We start from the raw sequence: 22295 nt of genomic DNA, 5'->3' as shown, positions 1-22295 counted from the left end.
AGATAGAGTCATAGTGAAGTTCTGCAGGCCAGGGATTGAGCCTCAGCCACAGGTGCAACGTGGGCCAGGGCCACTGCACTGGGGCAGGGGTTGAACATGCATATCTGCACCACCTGTGCTGCTACAGTTGGATTCTTCTTTTTTTTTTTTTTTTTGTCTTTTTGCTATTTCTTGGGCCGATCCCACAGCATATGGAGGTTCCCAGGCCAGGGGTCGAATCGGAGCTGTAGCCACCAGCCTACGCCAGAGCCACAGCAACGCGGGATCCGAGCTGCGTCTGCAACCTACACCACAGCTCACGGCAACGCTAGATCGTTAACCCACTGAGCAAGGGCAGGGACCGAACCTGCAACTTCATGGTTCCTCGTCGGATTCGTTAACCACTGCGACACGACGGGAACTCCCTGCAGTTGGATTCTTAACCAACTTGCACCACAATGGGAACTAGTTGAGCTTTATTTAAATCTAGAGCTTTCAGTGTACAAAATTCTTCCTTCGTGGTGCTACTACGTAAGTGCAAATAAAACTGAAACATCTTGTGGCAGTAGGATTATGTCCATTACAGTGAACCTTTGAGTTATTTAATCCTTCTCTTACCTTTTAAAATATACTTTTTTTTTTTCTCTTCGTCGTTTGCCTCGTGCCATATGGAGTTCCCAGGCTGTGGGTCAGATTCGAGCCCCAGTTGCAACCTGGCTGCCGCAGCGTTGGATCCGTAGGCCACTCTGCCTTGCTGGGGATTGAAACCGTGTCCCAGAGCTGCAGAGATGCCCCCGGTCCTGTTGTGCCATAGTGGGAACTACTAGAGTAGACTCTTCAGTGAAAGTCGTTCACTCATCCAGTGACTTGATGAAAACAACAAAACAGGACCAGAGAAAATGCCCAAACTTAGAAAATTTTCTTGTGTCCAAGTTGTATTTTTGTTTCATTTGAAGCATGTTTGGCATGATACTGATTCTAGAAAGTTTCTACTTCTGTTACCCATAGACTATCGACTCGTTCTTGTCTCTCTGCAAAGAGTAATACGCGGTGTGCAAGACAAAGTATATAAAATAAGAACAGCATCATAGAGCTACAAATACAGTGGGAGAAATTAGGTTTCTCCTACCTGAGAAGGATCCTTGGTGGAGTCCTCTCTCTGTCTCTTTTTTTTTTTTTTTGCTTTGTAGGGCTGCTCCTGTGGCATATGCAAGTTCCCAGGCTAGGGGTTGAATCGGAGCTGTAGCCACTGGCCTCTGCCTCTGCCACAGCCACAGCAACTCGAGAGCTGAGCCGTGTCTGTGACCTACACCACAGCTCAAGGCAACGCTGGACCCCTGACCCACTTGGCAAGGTCAGGGATCAAACCTGCATCCTCGTGGATACTATTTGGATTTGTTTCCATTGGGCCACAATGGGAAACTGGAGTCCTCTCTTAGTTTGATTTGATTTTCTTTTTATGGGTATGTGTTCAATTCTAGAAAAGACTGCTGAGAATCTAAGAAGAACTTGCAACAGACTCACGGGGTCTCACAAAAAAGATAGTTGTTTACCCAAGGCACTCTACAGATTTAATGCCATCCCTATCAAGTTGCAGATGGCATTTTTCACAGAACTAGAACAAAATATTTGAAAATTTGCTTGGTAACAGAAAAGACTCAAATAGCCAAAGCAATACTGAAAGAAAAATGGAGCTGGAGGAATCAGGTGCCCTGATTTCAGACTATACTACAAAGCCGCAGTCATCAAAAGAGTATGGTACTGGCACAAAAACAGAAGTGGAAGCAGGATATATAGCCCAGCAATGAACCCATGAAACTATGGTCAACTAATCTATGACATAGGAAGCAAGAATATACAATGGAGAAAACACAGTATCTTCACTAAGTGGTGCTGGAAAAACTGGACAGCTACATATAAAAGAATGTAATTAGAGCTCTTTTACACCATAAATAGAAGTAAAGTCAAAATGGATTAAAGACGCAAATATAAGACTGGGTACTGTAAAACTCTTTGAGGAAAACAGGCTGAACACTCTGACATGAACCACAGCAATATCTTCTCAGATCCACCGTCTGTAGTAATGACAATAAAAACAAAACTAAACAAAAGGGCCCTAATTAAACTGGAAAGATTTTGCACAGCAAAGGAAACCATAACCTGGAGAAAAAGACAACTCAGAATGGGAGAAAAGATTTGCAAGTAAAGTGACTTACAAGGGATTGATCTTCAGAATATATAAACACCTCCTGCAGCTCAAAACAACCCCATCAAAAAATGGGCAGAAGATCTAAACAGGGTATTTCTCCAAGGAAAACGCACATGGCTAAAAACACATGAAAAGATGCCCAGCATCACTAATTACTAAAGAAATGCACATCAAAAACTACTATGAGGTACCTACCCCATTATACCAGCCAGAATGGCCATCATCAAAAAGTCTATAAACAATATATTTTTTTTGTCTTTTTTTTTTTTTGCCATTTATTAGGCCGCTCTTGCGACATATGGAGGTTCCCCAGGCTAGGGATCGAATCGGAGCCGTAGCCACCAGCCTACGCCAGAGCTACAGCAATGCGGGATCCGAGCCGCGTCTGCAACCTACACCACAGCTCACGGCAACGCCGGATCCTTAACCCACTGAGCAACGCCAGGGATCGAACCCACAACCTCATGGTTCCTAGTTGGATTCATTAACCACTGTGCCACGACGGGAACTCCAAAAAGTCTATAAACAATAAATGCTGGAAAAGGTGTCAAGAAAGGGAACCCCTCCTGCAGTGTTGATGGGAATAATTTGGTGCAGCCACTGGAGAACAGTGTGGAGATTCCTCACTAAAGTGAAAGAATTACCCTATTATCCAGCAGTCCCACTCTTGGGCATCTATCTGGAGAAAACCATGACTTGGAAAGATACACGTCGCCCAGTGTCCATGGCAGCACCATATGCAACAGCCAAGACATGGAAGCAACCTAAATTTCCATTGACAGAGAAGTGGATAAAGATGAGGTACAGAAGTTCCTGTTGTGGCTCAGTGGGTTAAGAACCCAGTATAGTTTCTGTGACGATGCGGGTTTGATTCCTGGCCTTGCTCAGTGGGTTAAGGATCTGGTGTTGTGGTAAGTTGTGGTGTAGGTCACACACGTGATTCGGATCCAACTGTGGTGTAGGCCAGCAGCTGCAGCTTTGATTCAACCTCTAGCCTGGGAACTTCCATCTGCAGCAGGTGTGGCCCTAAAAATCTTAATAAAAAGGTGAACATATATATACAATGGAATATTATTCAGCCATAAAAAATGAAATAATGGCATTTGCAGTGACATGGGTGGACTTAGAAATTATACTAAGTGAAGTTGGATATTCAGAGAGAAACATCATGCTATAATTTTTGTGTGGAATCTAAGAAAAAAGACAAGAAAAAAAAGCTTGGTTTGGAAAGATTCATTGGCCTTTGGATTTGGGATTCTAACGTAATTGTCAGTTTTCTCCTATGAGAATAATCAGTCAGGGATATGAAGAGATGAGGCCATATACAAAACCAAGAGAAAAAAACAAAGGAATAGAAGTGAGCTCCCAAGAGGTCCAGACAATAGGATTATCAGACAATCTTCACTTTAACTGGGTTGGGCAAAGCTGAAGAGAGTGAGGGAAATGGAAGATAAATCAGTATCAACCAGACTGAATCAGAACCAAAAGATGGAGAAACGCAGGAAAGACTTGATGAAAGGAGATGTAGTTAATGTCCCCGAAAGAGGGAGAAATGAGACAGAAGAGGAGTTCCCATTGTGGCGCAGTGGTTAATGAATCCGACTAGGAACCATGAGGTTGCGGGTTCAATCCCTGGCCTTGCTCAGTGGGTTAAGGATCCGGCGTTGCTGTGAGCTGTGGTGTAGGTCATAGACACATCTCGGATCCCGAGTTGCTGTGGCTCTGCCGTAGGCCAGCGGCTACAGCTCCGATTCGACCCCTAGCCTGGGAACTTCCATATGCCGTGGGAGCAGCCCAAGAAATGGCAAAAAAAAAAAAAAAAAAAAAAAGAAATGGGACAGAAGAGGTACAACTGAAGGTATTTCAAAGTGGAGGAAAAACATTAACGTACGCATTCAAGATCCTTGATAAATCCCAAGCAGGATAAACTCCCAAGGAACCATTAGATGGCAAGCACAGAAATCGTAGTCAAAAACTGCAAGGTGCCTCCGCAAGTGCTAGTCCTCCCCCCCGAGTAGCAGGCATTGCCGCCGTGCGCTGCCTCTCGTCTGCCTTGCACGATGGGCTGTGGCTCCGGCACCTTTAGCTGCGAACTTGTAAGATCCCCTATCCAGTATACCATTGATGCTGTTTCAGAGAAAAAAAAATTGGAAGCAATGCAGATGTCCAGCAATGGAGAGATAAATAGTAGTAGCTACACGGTGCAACAAGGGAACAACTACCTGCAGTGTGAGGGAAACTTAAAAGATACTGAGGTCAGGAGAGGAAAGTATAGAGTACACGATTTTGTACGTGGAGGTCAAAATAAGACAAAACTAATTTTTCAAGTTAGAATAGAGGTGGCTTGTGGGAAAGGAGGGGCGTGATTGAGGGGAAAAGATAGGAGAAAAGCTTTGGGGACTCTGATTTTCTGCATGTTTGTCTTGGTGGTGGTCACACAAGTATATCTTCATTATTAAAATGTGGGCTGAGCGCTGCACCTGAGATTTAGAAACTTGGAGGCAGGTTCCTGGTTGGATTCGTCTCCATTGTGCCGCGATGTGAACTCCCTGAAGAACTTTTAGTGTGTCCTTCATGCTGATGTGACAGGGAGAAGCTACTTCAGGGTCTCAGTGGAGACTTTTTTAGTTTAACTAAACTTCATGCATGTGTGTTTAGAGTAACACACATGCATGAAGTTTCTAAATCTCAGGTGTGCAGCGCTTAGCCGACATTTTAATAATGAAGATATACTTGAGATAAACATGCAGAAAATTTCTAGGGTCCTGGAAGCCTACCTCTATCTTTTCCTAGGTTTTGTATGATATATAGTGAAGTTGGATCTCAGAATTCACCTGATGTTTATTTTATAGACGTATATGTAATTTTTGTCTTCTAAAGGACTGATTCAGAAGTGGGAAAATTTAGCAGTTAATCAACTTCTGATTACTTGGTAATAAGCGACTTCATTAAGAGTTCTCTTGTGGTACAGCAGGTTAAGTATCCAGTATTGTTACTACAGCAACTTTGGACGCTCCTGTGGCTCAAATTTGATCCCTGAACTGGCAACTTCCACATATCACAGGCGCAGCCAGAACAAACAAAAACAAAACTTCATTGAAATATACTTCATATTTGCCAGCATGTCATTCCTGGGAATGAAACAATTCCTTTGGTGTCTTGTTCTTTTTTTGCTTTTTGTCTGTTAAGGTAAAAATATCTAGGAGTTCCTGATGTGGCCCAGTGGGTTAAGAATCCAACTGCAGGAGCTCCCATCGTGGCTCAGCAGTTAACGAATCTGACTAGCATCCATGCGGATGCAGGTTCAATCCCTGCTTTGCTCAGTGGGTTAAGCCTCTGGTGTTGCCATGAGCTGTGGTGTATGTCACTGACATGGCTCAGATCCCGAGGTGTTGTGGCTGTGGCATAGGCTGGTGGCTACAGCTCGGATTTGACCCCTAGCCTGGGAACCTCCATGTGCCTCGGATTCGGCTTGAAACACCAAAAAAAGGAATTTGACTGCAGTGGCTGGGGTTGCTGTGGCTGTGCGGGATCCTTCCCCATTCTGGCGCAGTGGGTTAAAGGATCCTCTGCTGCCACAGCTGTGGTGTAGGTTGCAGCTGTGGCTTTGATTCAGTTCTTAGCCTGGAACTTCCATACGATGAGAGTGCACCTGTTTAAAAAAATAATAAGACCATCTGGAAAAGGACAAATTTAGAAGCAGTGGGTGAGTTTGGAAGTGAAAATAGAGTCATTAGTGTTGGTAGTATTGTGAGAGGCCTTTGAGCTGTGACTAGGTGGAGGGTCCATGGGCCTTCTGGTAATGACAGAAGTTGGTTGTTGTCTTTTTAGGGCTGCACCTGCGGCGTGTGGAGGTTCCCAGGCTAGGGGTCGAATCAGAGCTGTGGCTGCAGACCTACACCACAGCTCCTGGCAGCACTGGACCCTTAACCCACTGAGTGAGGCTGGGGATCAAACCCAGGTCCTCATGGATACTGGTTGGGCTCGTTACTGCTGAGCCACAGTGGGAACGCCAGCGGGAACTGTTTTTGAAAAGAGCTGTCGGAGCAGTTCAGCACTCTTGGGCCTCGTTTGTCGATGCTTTACCATCACCCAAGTTTAGTTAGAAAGGCAGAATTTGGAGTTCCCGTTGTGGCGCAATAGAAACAAATCCAGCTAGTATCCGTGAGTATGCAGGTTTGATCCTTGACCTTGCTCAGTGGGTTAAGGATCTGGCATTGCCATGAGCTGTGGCATGGGTTGCAGAAGTGGCTCAGATCCCGAGTTGCTGTGGCTGTGGTGAGGATAGGCAGCTACGGCTCCGATTCGACCTCTTTAAAGAAGATTCTCCAGTGATCCTTGGCATGTTACGGTTTGAGTGGCATTGTTGCCTGTACAGGGTGCTGCATCATTTTTTTTGAAGCTTTCAGTTTCTCCTGGTGGAGGCGGCTTTGTGTGAAAGCAGGAGAGCTGGGTCTCCTGAGGAGTTCACCACCTGTGCTAATCCCTAGGACGCTGGGGAGTCACTGTGGGAGTTCTTTAAAATGTTATATCTCAATTATGTGCATTTCTAAGTATTTTGGAGAGTACTGTACTAATGTCTACTTATTACTTGAAATATATAAAAATGATTGTTTAGGGAGTTCTGGTTGTGGCTCAGAGGAAATGAATCCGACTAGGAACCATGAGGTTGCAGGTTGGATCCCTGGCCTCGCTCAGTGGGTTAAGGATCTGGTGTTGCCGTGAGCTGTGGTGTAGGTTGCAGACACGGCTCAGAATTGGCATTGCTGTGGCTCTGGCGTAGGCCGGTGGCTACAGCTCCAATTAGACCCCTAGCCTGGGAACCTCCATATGCCTCGGGAACGTCCCTAGAAAAGGCAAAAAGACAAAAAAAAAAAAAAAAAGACTGCGTAGTGAGGTAGTGTAAAATGTGGAGTTGGTGTTGTGGCACAGTAGTAACAGACCTGACCAGCATCCATGAGGATGGAGATTCGATCCCTGGCCTTGCTAACTGGGTTAATAAGGATCTGGTGTTGGTGTGGCTGTGGTGTAGGCCAGCAGCTGCAACTCCAGTTGGACTCCTGGTATGGGAACTTCCATATGCCTTGGGTATGGCAAAAAAATGCCCCAAAAGAAAAAAAAAGCCTGTAGATCTACTTGGACATATCAATAAATGAAATTCTTTCATTTATTGATATGCTTTAAAGTTTTCATAGTACAATGTTAGGAGGGAAGCTGTTATGAAAATGGACATTGTCTATCAGACTTTATTCTTTTTATTTTCCTATTTGCTTAATTTAATACTCTCTCCCTAAAAAATAAAAAGTGGCTTAGGAAGTACCGTGCGTGCAAAACATAATGCTTGGAGTTTCTGTCGAGGTTCGGTGGCTTAAGAACCCAACATAGTCTCTGAGAAGTTTGAGTTTGATCCCTGGCCTCGCTCAGTGGGTTAAGGATCTGGCCTTGCTACAAATTGCAGCATAGTTCCCCGTTGTCTCTCAGATCCAGCGTTGCTGTGGTGTAGTTGCTGAGCTGCAGTTGCCGTTCTGGGATTCAGGCCGTAGTCCAGAAACTTTCCTATGGTGCAGGTGTGGCAATAAAATGAAAAAAAATCATTTAAAAACAAAAATAGGGCCACAGAATTGACCTAAGCCACATTAGTGACAACGTCACATCCTTAAACTGCTGAGACATAGAAAACTTCACTATTAAAGTTGTCCAAATTGAAACAATGTGAATTTTGAGTTCTCATCTCTGCTCAGTGGTTAACGAATCCGACCAGAAGCCATGAGGTTGCAGGTTCGATCCCTGGCCTCGCTCAGTGGGTTGAGGATCCCGCGTTGCCGTGAGCTGTGGTGTAGGTCGTAGAGGCGGCTCGGATCTGGCGTTGCTGTGGCTGTGGCGCAGGCCGGTAGTTGTAGCTCTGATTCAACCCCTAGTCTGGGAACCTCCATGTGCTGTGATTGCAGCCCTAGAAAAGACAAAAACAAAAAAAGCCTAAAACACAAACATAATTCTTTAACATGTGCATTACCTTGTTTAGTCTTCATAACATTGATAAATTGGGCATCACTGCGATTCGTTGCTGAGAAAACCGAGAGTAAGTTTAATTTCTTTGCATAGTCTGTAATGCCAAAGGCACATTTTGAGCCTAGGGGTCCAACTTAGAGGTGATGGCTACCATTTGGTGGTTCCTGGGCTACCATCTCCGTGGTTGGCACAGTAGAATCTGAAGTGGTATTCCTGGGTTGTGCCGGCCTTCACCACTTGCCCTTAAGGCTACCTTACCCTTCTCTCCCTTTTTTTGGCTATAGCCGTGGCACATGGAAGTTCTGGGCTAGGGCTCGAATCCATGCTCCAGAAGTGGCCTAAGCCACATCAGTGACAACGTCGCATCCTTAAACCGCTGAAACATAGAGAACTCCTTCACTATTCTCTTAAAGTTGTCCAAAATGAAACAATGTGAATTTTGAACTGTCCTGTGACTCTTTTTCGTGGATTTGGTTTTTCAGATTCTTGGATCTCCCAGTCAGCGTCCTTTCCCCGGAACCAGAAGCAGCGAGGGGTGGATTCTTTAACTCCAGTGGCCTCACTTCCTAAACAGATTTTCCAGCCTTCTGTCCAGCAGCAACCCCCTAAACCACCTAAAATTACTTGTGCAAACTGCAAAAACCCTTTACAGAAGGGGCAGACAGCTTATCAACGAAAAGGATCAGCTCACCTCTTCTGTTCTACCAGCTGCCTTTCTTCCTTCTCTCTGAAGCGTACTGCAAAGAAACGTGTAACATCTAAAAAGTAAGCTTTACCTTTCAGCATGGTTCTCTGTGGTTGGGTTCTGCTGGAGGAATGCCTGTTCTGGTTGTAGTGAGCTGCAAAGGTTCATGGGTAGGATTGATTCCCAGGTGGCAGGTTTATTGAGCTTGAGTTATCCCAGAGTATTCCAGAGCTGTGGTTCGTACTGCACTTGTCCATGGTAGAAGGATGGAGGTAGGTGTAGCAATAAGCCAGCCTGGCCTCTGCACTGCCCTTGCCTCATCCTCCTCCCCATCCTTAGCCTCGGCTCTGCCTGGTTGCTTTTTGAAGGCTTCCGAATGTCTTAAGGACCTGCACACCATTCTGTTTAGAACAGATAAACACGAAGCCCCACTGTACAGCACAGGGAACTATATCCAATCACTCGTGATAGAGCACGGTGGAAGACGATAAGAGAAAAAGAATATATGTATACATATATTTGTATATAAGTATGTCTGGGTTACTTTGCTGTACAGCAGGAATAGATAGAACATTGAAAATCAAGTATAATTTAAAAAATTAGGGACTGAGATCCCTTTTAAAAAAAATGAGAAATAAATAAATAAATAAAAATTAAGGGAGTTCCCATTGTGGCTCAGTGGAAGCGAATCTGACTAGCATCCACGAGGACATGGGTTTGATCCCTGGTCCTGGTCACTGGGTTAAGGATCCAGTGTGGCTGTAAGCTGTGGTGTAGGTCACAGACGAGGCTCGGGTTTGTCTTTGCTGTGGCTGTGGTGGAGGCCAGCAGCTACAGCTCCGATTCAGCCCCTAGCCTGGGAACCTCCATGTACTGCGGGTGTAGCCCTTGAGAAAGAAAAAATTCAAAAAAAAAAAAAAATCATAAAAAAAGAATCTGTAGGAACGAGATGTTTTTATCCTAGATGTGCTTCCATATTTATTATTATTTTCTTTTAGGAGCTGCACCTGTGGCATGGAGAAATTCCCAGGCTAGGGGTTGAATCCAAGCTATAGCTCCGGGCCTTTGCCACCCCGTAGGAATGGCAGATCCAAGCTGTGTCTGCACCTGCCCCTGCACCTTAGCGAGGAGCAAGCACCACCATGACCCTCTGAGCGAGGCCAGGGATTCAGCCTGCGTCCTCATGGGAACTAGTCAGGTTCTTCACCTGCTGAGTCACACACAATGGGAACTCCATTTTAGCATATTTTTTAGGAATTCTTGGCCGTGAAACCAAAAAGTGGATTTTTCCTGATCCAAAGGTTATAGTTGCGTCCTGTGATTAAATCATTAGAAATTGAAAAATATCAATTATTGTTTATATATTTGCTTTATTAAATTGGAGTGTTCTTAAAATTGCGTCTATTCCTTGTGTTTCAGAGATGCACCTACAAAGAAGGCTACTGTTGTTCCTCAAATGGAATCAAGTGAAATCTTCCATCAGTTTTGTAAAACATCTTCTGTGTCTCCTTGTGAAGACATCCAGAATCTTAGAAAAAGAGTTCTCAATAAATCAAGATGTACAATCTGTAGTAACCTAACAGAGGTGTGGAGTCTTACATCTTCTTTTAGTTTTTATCTAGATTAACAGTGATTATTGGAGTTCCTGTCGTGGCGCAGTGGTTAACGAATCCGACTAGGAACCATGAGGTTGCGGGTTCGGTCCCTGCCCTTGCTCAGTGGGTTAAGGATCCGGTGTTGCCGTGAGCTGTGGTGTGGGTTGCAGATGCGGCTCGGATCCTGTGTTGCTGTGGCTCTGGTGTAGGCCGGTGGCTACAGCTCTGATTGGACCCCTCGCCTGGGAACCTCCATATGCCGCGGGAGCGGCCCAAGAAATAGCAAAAAGACAAAAAAATAAATAAATAACAGTGATTATTTTTTTAGGGCACACCCTTGGCATGTGCAAGTTCCCAGGCTGGGGTCGAATGGGAGCTACAGCTGCCGGCCTCTACCACAGCCACAGCCACTTGGGATCCCAGCCAAGTCTTCAACCTACACCACAGCTCATGGCAATGCCAGATCCTTAACCCACTGAATCAGGCCAGGAACCTCATGGATACTAGTCAGGTTCATAAGCCGCTGAGCCACAGTGGGAACTCCTGCGTCGAATTCTTAACCCACCGCGCCACAGCAAGGAATCCCAACAGGGATGATTTTAACTCTTAGCTGCCATTGTAAGTTCATAGTGAAGCTGAAAGGAAGAATCAGCATATGTTAGAATTGCCTCCTAATCCAGTGTTGTTCCCGTCGTATGGGGAGCAAACATCTGTCTATGTGGAATTGGATGTATTAGTAAACCAAGCAATAGTGTGTTACGGAGAATTTTGTTAAATAAGCCTCACTAAATAAAAATGAAGGTTCAGGCCATGAAGAAATAGCCAGTCCTCCGAGAACACGTAGAAAGTGGAGAAAGTCTGTTGGTCACTTCACCTGCCTTAGGTGGTGTCGCCATCCTCCCAGTTGCTGAAAGATGAAACATGCATCCAGAGTCCTTGCCTAACCCGCTGCCTGTGAACTGAATTTGGCCTTGGTCACCCTGAAGCCACGCACTTCAAGGTCCTGATTTTATCTCAGCATAGGGCTGAGCCACGTAAGAGCTCAGGTATATGCAGACACCGTCCAAAATGGGGGTGATACTGCCTACCTCCCCTGCCCCAGCTTTCTAGGGCTCAGAAGTTTATAAAACATACAAATTCCCAATCTTTTTTTTTTTTTTTTTGGTTTTTAGGGCTATACCTGCATTATATGGAAGTTCCCAGGCTAGGGGTCCAGTTGGAGCTGTAGCTGCCCGCCTACGCCACAGCCACAGCGACAAGGGATCTAGGCCTCGTCTTTGACCTTCACCACAGCTCACGGCAACAGTGGATCCTTAACTGACAGTGAGTCCAGGCATCAAACCCAAATCCTCGTGGATACTATCTGGGTTCATTACCGCTGAGCACCAATGGGTACTCCCCCAATCCATTTATTTTTAAGCAGGTCACATCAAAACTTTCTAACCAGAAGTTCCCCTCTTGCCTTAGCAGAATTGAATCTGACTAGTACCCATGAGCAGGTTAAGCGGGTTAAGGATTCAGCATTGTTGTGATCTGTTCATAGGCCAATGGCTACAGCTCCGATTAGACCCCTAGCCTGGGAACCTCGTATACCATGGGTGCGGCCTTAAAAAGACAAAGAACAAAAACAGCTTGCTAACCAGTTCATTTTTGGTAATTATATAACGTCTTTGGGGAAATTATAACTAGTTTTATTGCATTTTCTATGAATCTGGTTCTTCCTTTTAAGAAGTCAAAGAATGATTTTACAAAGAATAAATGATAAAACTCAAATAATAGGAAAATGAGCTTCTTCGGTGTTTTCTGTGAATATTTCATCCACTAAGAAATTACTGGGTTACTCTGTTTTTATTGAAAAAATTAGATAGCTCATTTCCAATGCTAATCTGGTTGATGTTTTTAATAAATTGTTTTTTCTTTTAGATTCGGCATGAGGTCAGCGTTAACAATGTCACACATAAGCTGTGCAGTAACCAGTGCTTTAATAAGTACAGGTTGGCCAATGGTCTAATAATGAATTGCTGTGAACAGTGTGGACAGTACTTGGCCAGCAGAGGTGCTGGAAACATCCTCGTCGTTGAAGACCAGCAGATGAGATTCTGCTGCCCAAGTTGTGTTAATGAGTATAAACAGGTACTTCTTTTTTAGTGAATTGAAATGATCATATTTGCTCTGACTAATCTTTGTTAGGTTGCATTATTTTAGCATCTCATTTACTTCCATTTTTGTCAGTGTGTCATGGAGTATTATTCTTAAAGGAGAATTGAAAGTAAGTGATGAGTGTAAATAAGCTTGTTTTAAATCTTTTCTTTCGCAGATACTACAGTTAGTAATTTTTTTCTACCGTTTTGAACTTCCGCTGAAACTTGATAGTTCCAATTACTCTGTAGTCTCAACAAAATTTGATATTTTCCCTTTTTTTAAAAAATGGACCTGCCTACAGGAGTTTCTGGGTCAGAGTTCGAAATCCTGCCCTAGCGGTAACATCAGATCCTGAAGCCATTGAGCCAGCAGGGCACTCTTGATATATAGTCTATTTTGATTTAAGTTGTTTTAGTGGATGTGAATTGATGATTATCTCATTCAAATCATGGCTCAATTTCACCGAAGCCTTTTTTTTTTTTTTTTTTTTGCCTTTAATGGCCACACACCTGTGGCATATGGAAGTAGGGATCTAATCGGAACCTCAGCTGCTGACCTGCACCACAGCTCAAACCCACTTAGTAAGGCCATGGATCAAACCCACATCCTCATGACTACTAATTGGGTTCTTTACCACTGAGCCACGACAGGAACACCTTGGCTCGCTTTTGCATTCATTTTTCTTTCTTTCTTTCTTTCTTTTTGGTTTTTCTCTCTTTTTAGAACTGCACCTGTGCGGCATATGGAGGTTCCCAGGCTAGGGGTCAAATCAGAGCTGTAGCCACCAGCCTACGCCATGGCCACAGCACCATGGGATCCAAGCCGCATCTGCAACCTACCCCACAGCTCCTGGCAGTGCCCGATCCTTAACCTACTGAGCGAGGCCAGGGATCAAACCTGTGTCCTCATGGTTGCCAGTCAGGTTCATTAACTGCTGAGCTACGATGGAAACTCCCAGCATTCACTTTTCTTTAAAAAATTGGATTGTCTTTCCATTATTGAATTGTAGGAATTCTTTTTTTTTTAGGGCTGCCCCCACAGCATACGAAAGTTCCCAGGCTAGGGGTTGAATTGGAACTGCAGCCGCTGGCATACAGCCACAGCCACAGCCACACCAGATTTCTGCCAAGTCTTCGACTTGCATTGCAGTTCATGGCAATGCCAGATCCTTGACCCATAGATCAGGGCCAGAAATTGAACCTGCATGTGTCCTCATGGATACGAGTGAGCTTTGTTGCCACTGAGCCACAATAGGAACTCTCCAGGAATTTATTATATATTCTGAATATGTAGCTTTTGTAAAATAAATGTATTTTTCCTGGACATTGTTTAGCCTTTTCATTTTCTCAATGAAAATTCCAGGGTTATAATTTTGATAAAGTCTGGTTTACTATTTGCTTTTTTTTTTCTTTTTGGCAAATCCTGCAGAATGTGTTAGTTCTCTGGCCAGGAATCAAACCTGCACCACAACAGGAATCTTAGCCACAGCAGTGACAATGCTGGGTCCTTAAACCACTGATCCACGGAGGAATTCCCTACTCCTTGCTTTTCCAATTAGTATTTTTTGTGTCTTGTTTAAGGAATCTTTGCATACCAAGTTTATGAAGATACCAATGTTGTCTTCTATAAGCTTTTTAGTTTGAGTTTTTATGTTTAAGTCTGTGGGTATATTGTGATATAGCGATGAGGGAATTATCATTTTCCTGATTTCAAGACATTAAAGACCTGAAAACATCACATAATACACTGTAAATATATTCAGCAAAGCAGGAGAAATGTTATTAAACAGTCGTAGTAATTGGGGTAGTGTGGTATTGGCACATGAAGAGAAACAAATTGGTGGAATAAACAGAGCAGAAATAAAATCGTAGAAGTGTAGTCTGTTGATTTTCTTTTTTTCTTCTTTTGTCTTTTCAGGGCCACTCCTGAGGCATATGGAGGTTCCCAGGCTAGTGGTCCAATCGGAGCTGTAGACGCCGGCCTACACCACAGCCGCAGCAATGCGGGATCCTTAACCCGCTGAGCGAGGCCAGGGGTCGAACTGGCAACCTTATGTTTCCTCATCGGATTTGTTTCCACTGCGCCACGTCGGAAACTCCATAGCCTGTTGATTTGTGAAGAAAGTACTAAATCATTTTGATAAAAAAGCAAGATCTTTCTTCAACAGATGGTGGCTGGGACAGTTTTTTTGTTTGTTTGGACTAAATAATCCTGTCCTCAGTTGATCCCATATATAAAAATTCAGGATGGATCATACATGTCAACCAGGGACATTCTTATGTTTTTTTATGGCCGAACCCACTCATAGGGTAGTTTAGGGGCCAGAAATTGCGTCCTAGTCATACTGTGCCCTACGTTGCACCTGCAACAGTGGCAGATCTTTTAGCCCACTGTGCTGTGCCCGCAATCAGTCTTGTGTGTGTCTCCCCAGGAACTTGAGGAACTTGAGTCATTGCAGTCAGGTTCTTTTTTTTTTTTTTTAAATGGCCACAGTCGAGACATATGTAAGATCCCAAGCTAGCAGCCACATTGGAGCTGCAGCTTCCGGCCTACGCCACAGCCATGGTAACTCAGGATCGGAGCCACGTGTGCGGCCTTCCCCACAGCTCAAGGCAACGCCAAATCCTTAATTTACTGATGCACCCTCTTCCTCAGGGATACTGGTCGGGCTCGTTAACCACTGAGCCACGACGGGAACTCCTGTGGTCACATTCTTAGCCTAGGGCGCTGCAGTGGGAACTCCTGAAGCAGGAACATTTCTCAGCCCCCATTTCACTAGATAGGGATTTAAACGGTTTGCTTTTAGGGAAAATAACAGTGTGGCGCTTGGCTTGTTGTATCTTAGAGGAAGCGGGGCACCGTAGTTGACTTGTGAGTGTTTGCAAGGAAGGCGAAGGGCTTTTGGGTGTGGCTGGTAGAAGATCCACAGTCCACAGCTTGAGAAAAGAGGCAAAAGGACTTAGCGTATGTTATCTTTTCAAAAGTGCATGGTGGGACTTCCCTCATGGCTTAGCAGGTTAAGAATCTGGCATTCTGAGGCTGGTTACAGCTGTGGTGCAGGTTATAATCGTTTTAAAAGGTTTCTAATTTTTTTTCCTGTCTTTTTAGGCCCGCACCCATGGCATGTGGAGGTTTCCAGGCTAGGCGTCAAGTCGCCGTTGTGGCTTCCGGCTTACACCACAGCCGCGGCAACGCCAGATCCAAGTTGCGTCTGCAGCCTATACCACAGCTTGGGGCAACACCAGGTGCTTTACCCGCTGTGTGAGGCCAGGGGTAGAGCCCAGGCCCTCATGGGTGTCAGCTGTGTTTGTTACCTCTGACCCCATCTGGAGTTCCCACCATGGTTCGTCAGACTAAGAACCCAACTAGTATCCATGAGGATGTGGGTTTGATACCTGGCATTGCTCAGTGGGATTAGGATCCAGCATTGTCGTAGCTATGGTGTAGGCTGGCTGCTGCAGCTCTGATTTGACCCCTAGCCCAGGAGCTTCAATATGCTGAAGGTGTGGCCCTAAAAAAAAAAAAAAATTGTGGGTACTATACCTGTATCTGTTAGACCATGAGCTTTAGCTCATATACGGACAATAAGCTCAGAAACGAATCCTACTAGGAACCATGAGGTTTTGGGTTCGATCCCTGCCTTGCTCAGTGGGTTAAGGATCTGGCATTGCTGTGAGCTGTGGTGTAGATCACAGACATGGCTTGGATCTTGCATTGCTGTGGCTGTGGTGTAGGCCGGCAGCTGTGGCTCCGATTGGACCCCTAGCCTGGGAACCTCCATTTGCCGTGGGTGCGGCCCTAAAAAGACAAAAAAGAAAAAAAAAAAGTATCTATATCTATATCCATAAAAGATACTGAAGTTCAGGAAAAGTGTCTTATTTAAAGTCACACAGCTAGATTTAGCCTCAATCTGAAACCTTAATATGTTCCTTTTTTTTTTTTTTTTTTTTTATGCTTTTAGGGCCATGTGGGCATATGGAAGTTCCCAGGCTAGGGGTTCAATCTGAGCTGCAGGCCTGCATGCCACAGCCACAGCAACGCAAGATCGGAGCCCTGTCTGCGACCTACTCCACAGCTCATGGTAACACTGGATACTCAGCCTACTGAGTGAGGCCAGGGATCAGACCTGCATCCTCATGGATATTGGGCTGGTTTGTTATTGTTAAGCCATCACAGGAACTCCTGTTTCTTTTTTTTTGGTTTGCTTTTTAGGACTGTGCTTGCGGCATATGGAGGTTCCCAGGCTCGGGTTCCAGTCAGAGCTATAGCTGGCAGCCTACACCACAGCCACAGCGGTGTGGGATCTGAGCCGTGTCTGCGACCTACACCATAGATCACACCGCCACCAGTGAGGCCTGGTACCAAACCCGCAGTCTCAGTCGGATTGTTTCCGCTGCGCCTCGGCGGGAGCGCCTGTTGTTTCCAATACCAGTATTTAATTACACACACGGCTTTGTCTCCCTCTCAAGTCCTGAATCCCGTCTGCCGTCGTGCCTAGCCCCCCGGAGACCTAGTGACCATCTAACCCAGATACGACTTGCTAATTGTGGCCCAGCCCTGTATCATCTTTCCCATGACTCCAGACAGGGCCCCGTCCTCTTTCCAGAACCGATCACCATGGAGTCCTGATTCCTGACTGTGCCCGTGGTCTTCCTTAACCCTTGAAAACCCGTACAGTCAGGCCAGTCTGTCTGAATACAAGTTTCATCATGTCACTCCGGCTTTTTCTACCTCATTGCTGCCTCTGCTCTTAGGAATTTATCGGCACAACATGCTTAGTTCCTTAAGCTCCATGGTATACAGCGGGCAGGTTTTACCCTGTACTGTAGTACTGTAGTTAATAGGATGCCTTTTATATTTGGTACATCTTTGTTCTTTTGAATCCTTGCATTTTTGTTTTATTGACTCCAGAAGAGCTAATGTTCCTTTATTAGACAGAATCATACCGTATATGGCACTTTTGCATATCATACTATTTTCCAGATTCATCCAAATTATAGCATACATCTTAATTTTTATTGCAAAATAGTATTCCATTGAATGGATAATCCCCTATTGTTATTTCTACTTTGGGGTTTTTAGGAATAATTTTGCTGTGGACATTTTATGTAAGTCTTTATGTGGACATACCTTTTCACCTTGGCATTGCTGGCTCATTGGGTAAGTCTTCATTTTGAGGAACTGGCACCATCTGCCAACCCACCATTCTGGGTTGCCATCAGTGCCTTGGGAAGGTTCTACGTTTTCCACATCTCTGCTAATACTTGTAATTATCTCTCTATTGTAGCTATTCTAGTGGGTTTGACCTGGTGTGTGGTGGTATTGATTTGTATTTCTTTCTTTCTTTTTTTTTTTTTTTGTCTTTTTGTCTTTTTGTCATTTCTTGGGCTGCTCCCGCGGCATATGGAGGTTCCCAGGCTAGGGGTCGAATCGGAGCTGTAGCCACCGGCCTACGCCAGAGCCACAGCAACACGGGATCCGAACCTCCTCTGCGACCTACACCACAGCTCACGGCAACGCCGGATCCTTAACCCACTGAGCAAGGGCAGGGACCGAACCCGCAACCTCATGGTTCCTAGTTGGATTCGTTAACCACTGCGTCACGACGGGAACTCCTGATTTGTATTTCTTTGATGATTAATGATGAGCATTTTTTTTTTCATGTGCTTACTGGTCATTTGTATATACATTAATTTTTTCAGTGTTAACAGTTTAAGATAAAGTTGTAAATTATTTCTCCTCAGATAATGGAAACACACTCAAAGAAAATATTAGCATCAGAAAAGAGAAAAAGGAGTGCCAATAGAGAAGAAAATGAAAGAAAATTGGATGGCTCATCAGATATACTTTTGAAAGACATAGAGAAAATACCAGAGAAAAAGGAAAAGACTTCAGAGGTACAGATCTCAGCAGAATGTAACCCAGATACATCAGTGATCCAGCAGGATTTGAATTTACTGCCTTTGTCAGCCATGGCTGGTCAGTGTCAAGAGCAGCTGGAAGAGCAGCAATCGGAAGACTCCATCATACCACCTGTGCTTTCTGCGGATCCAGGTACATGGCCCCGAATTTTGAGCATTGACCAAAGGGACGCCCTAGTTGAAAATGATCCACCTCAAGTGCGAAATTTTAACTTTCCAAAAGACAGTACGGGGAGGAAGTTTTCTGAAACTTACTATACGAGAATTCTCCCAAATGGTGAAAAAACCGCTAGATCCTGGTTACTTTACTCCACCTTGAAAGATTCTGTCTTTTGTCTATATTGCAAACTCTTTGGGGAAGGGAAGAATCAACTGAAGAATGAGAGTGGGTGCAAAGATTGGCAGCATTTATCTCATATTCTTAGCAAACACGAGGAGAGTGAAATGCATATCAACAATAGCGTTAAATATTCAAAATTAAAATCTGATTTGAATAAAACTAAAACTCTTGAAGCTGCAGATTGCAAATTAGAGGAGAAGGAGGGGATGGAAGGTGTAAAGCTGTTGTATTCGGTCGGCCTGATCTGACGCGCCGAGCTCTCCCATTTGGCGCTGCCCCGGAGGTCGGCGGCATCTGTGAGAGGCCCTGGCTGGCTCCAAGTGTCATAGGACGTAGTGAACCAGCGGAGATGGCTTCTGCTTCAAATTCTAAAGCTCAGCCGTGGGCGAGAGGTAATGCCAGTTTCCATCAAGGCAGTTGTTAATCTCGTCAGCCCGTCAGTCCACACCTTTTAAAAGGGGCGTTTCAGGACTGACATTTGACTGATGTGGCTAATACTCTGTTCTGATTATCCTGGAAGAGGGCCAGAAAGGCTTAACAGTTATCAGTACTAGTTGAACGAGATATTTAGGTGAACAAGTGCCATTCGGAAAGGGAATGGGATCTGAAACTGCAGCTCTTTGCTGTTAAACCAAATACTTGTGGCTTATCTCATTTGGGCAAAACATTTTATCGTTTGAGCAAAACAATATCTTTTGTTATGTTAAATTAAGGTGGTTAATTTGTGTTTGTTTTTTTTTTTAATTTGTCAATGTTTTGGCTTTTCTTGTCAGGTGAAAACTAAGCATAAAGAGTGTATACCTATTTTTAAGTTGGTATAAATGTAAGAAATATTAAAATAAAAATATATTGTTAACCTTTAGGTATTGAGCCATTTTTTTCTTGTCATCTGAAGGAGAAATACACCAATGAAAATGAAGGGTCTCAGTTTTTTCAGCTGTCAATCGATGTTCCCTTCACGTATTTACTGATTCTCCCTTTGCTTCTGGTTTCTCATTCCAGTTCCTTTGTAACGAATATTGTCTCTAGGTTTTCCCCATGAAGCAGAATGGCAGGTGAGCACTGCCTGGAGTGGGAGAGGCGCGCTCGGCGGGACCTGCGCAGGAGCTTGCGGACTGGTAGTGAGGCCAGTGCATGAAGCATGGCGGGGGGACCAAGGAAATCATTCTCTTTCGTTTGTGACCATTTTCTTTTCTGACAACTAACTGATCACTTCAGTCTTTCAGACGTGGGTCCGACTGAGGCTTTGGGCTTCCCGAAAATGCAGTTTGCTTTCAGAGGCCCTTGAGGATACTTGACAGCACGTCACAGGTTCCGAAGTTCCTTTGCAAATGATTTGTGTGCCCATTATTTCATTGATACCGATTAAGCGAATGACAGATGTGTTACGTGATTTTACTGGATAGACTCTTGGATATCTGAGCAAACTAATGAAAGTGACCAGTGCCCCCTTTATTCATTGAGAAAAATGAATTAGATCCTCATCTTTTAAGTGCTTTCGTTTCTTTTTTTTTTTTTTATGGGCACACCTGCAGCATATGTAAGTTCCCAGGCTAGGGGTCTCATTGGAGCTGCAGCTTCCTGCATAGTCAGTGCTACAGCCACAGCAATGCAAGATCCGAGCCATGTCTGCGACCTACTCTGCTGGATCCTTAACCCCCTGAGTGAGGCCAGGGATTGAACCCGCATCCTCATGGAAACTAGTCAGGTTCGTTTCCGCAGAGCCACAACGGAATTGCCTCGTCTTTTTTAACACATAAAAAATCCAATAAGCAAAGCAACGTCATTACCCCTCATTTTACCTGTTGAAGGTCCCAAGTGTCCACTTTATGCTGAGGACTAGGCCCTGGCTGGGAGGAGCGTGTCGCTGAGCCGCTGGTAACCCTGCCCGGGAGCTTTGTCCAGCATCCAGTGTGAGTCCTCCCCACAGTGCCCAGGCCCGGCTGAAGAGACAAGTATCAGCTGGCTGTGCCTTCTAGGCCTGGTCCCCAGACCCTACCCACTGTGACCGTGAGGGAGCAGTCTGCCTGTTGCCTGGGTCTCGGGCATCGTGACCCCGGGAGGTTGCTCCCTCCAGGTCACAGAGGTGGAGCCTGGGCCCTGCCACAGGGAGGGCACTGGCACTCTGCAGGACACGGCCCTCTGCCTGTTCCTGGGCCCCCAGCTCACCTGCCAGCCTGAGGCTGGGTGGCCTGGAGGCCCCGTGGAGGAGGCAGACATCGTTTTCTCACCACACTCTTCCCCGAGGGCACCCCCGGAAGGCCGACTGTTGACAGAACAGGGCCTCTGAGGGTCCCTTGCTAACGGCTGCCCACCCACCTCTCCCCATTACAAAATGAATAAACGTTGACGGTAACAGCTCGGAGTGAGGTGGGGAGGAGTGTTGCTCTGAGGTAGAGAAAAGTGTGTGAACTTGCTGTACAGAACGTTAGTCAAGAGCGCTTGAAGCTTGCTGTCCACGCTGCTGTGGTCGCACCTGGAGAATCATGCCCAGCAGTGCAGGACTGTGTGGAATTCACAGAAAAGGAGTCATCGGATGAGTCTGTGCTAATCTGGGGAAGCCTCCTGGAGGAGGTGAGGCTTGAGGGAGGACTTAAAAGCAGGTCATTGACTGGTCCAGAGGACAAGGAAACAGCCAGCACAAAGCAGAGGCCTGACCGTCCCCAGGTTAGAGATGTCTCAGAGTGGCTGGAGGGGAGAAGGCGTTTTGTGCCACCAGGTGGAACAGACCCAGGCTGGCTTCACTGGCTGGGGACGGGGCAGCCAGCCCATGCACGACTGGATAAACTGGTACCAGGATCAAGGCTCTGGAGTAAAGCAAAGGCTTGATGCAAAAATAAAGTCAAGAGAAATTACTAGGGGCTGAAGTCTTACCTGAAACGTGTGGTCAAATTTTTCAAGACTGATCGGGTCAGAAAGTTATTATAGCGGGATAGAGAGAGGATAAAAAGAGGAACGAGGAGAGAGAATTTACATTGGCATGAGCTTTTTGGAGCTGGCGTTTTTGTTGAAGTGGAGAAATGACCTCCAAATTGGAAAGCATCACAAGGGAATGTCATTTCCAGGCCCGGTGACATGTGGGATGAAGGAAAGAAACACACCCACTTTCCTCTACTGGCTGTGGGAGCAGTCTTCAGAGGAAAACCATATTCCAGTTAAAGCAGGAAAGTGGAAAATGTTCAGTGAAAAAATTAAAAATGGGGATTTTTCTGAAGATAGAGTGAGTTTCCAAGGCTTTGGGGCAGCGGAAAGGGGTGGGAAATTGGGTCAGATTGATGAATTTACAGAGCTGTACAGGGATCAGAATCTGGGTGTAACTGAGGTAAGTGAGGATTCTTCCTTGTGTTTCATTTTTAGTTTTTTTTTTTTTTTTTTGCTTCTTTAGGGCCAAACTTAGGGCATATGGAAGTTCCCA

The 22295-nt window shown here is 45.1% G+C and overlaps 1 protein-coding gene across 1 annotated transcript in view; it reads left to right on the top strand.

The window, feature by feature from the left end:
* Positions 1 to 19645, top strand: part of LOC125113611 (zinc finger MYM-type protein 5-like) — a 40973-nt gene extending 21328 nt beyond the window's left edge. Inside the window, exons 6-9 of the mRNA XM_047756425.1 lie at positions 8680 to 8962; positions 10302 to 10467; positions 12401 to 12610; positions 18364 to 19645. Coding sequence (XP_047612381.1) covers positions 8680 to 8962; positions 10302 to 10467; positions 12401 to 12610; positions 18364 to 19128 — 1424 coding nt within the window. The 3' untranslated portion in view covers positions 19129 to 19645. The remainder of the gene's footprint in view (positions 1 to 8679; positions 8963 to 10301; positions 10468 to 12400; positions 12611 to 18363) is intronic.
* The last annotated feature ends 2650 nt before the right edge of the window (positions 19646 to 22295 follow it).

This window comes from Phacochoerus africanus, chromosome 13, assembly GCF_016906955.1.
Source record: "Phacochoerus africanus isolate WHEZ1 chromosome 13, ROS_Pafr_v1, whole genome shotgun sequence".
In the NCBI taxonomy this organism is placed as follows: domain Eukaryota; kingdom Metazoa; phylum Chordata; class Mammalia; order Artiodactyla; family Suidae; genus Phacochoerus; species Phacochoerus africanus.
Note: the sequence above shows the minus strand (reverse complement) of the source record. Positions and strands in the feature narration are given on the sequence as shown.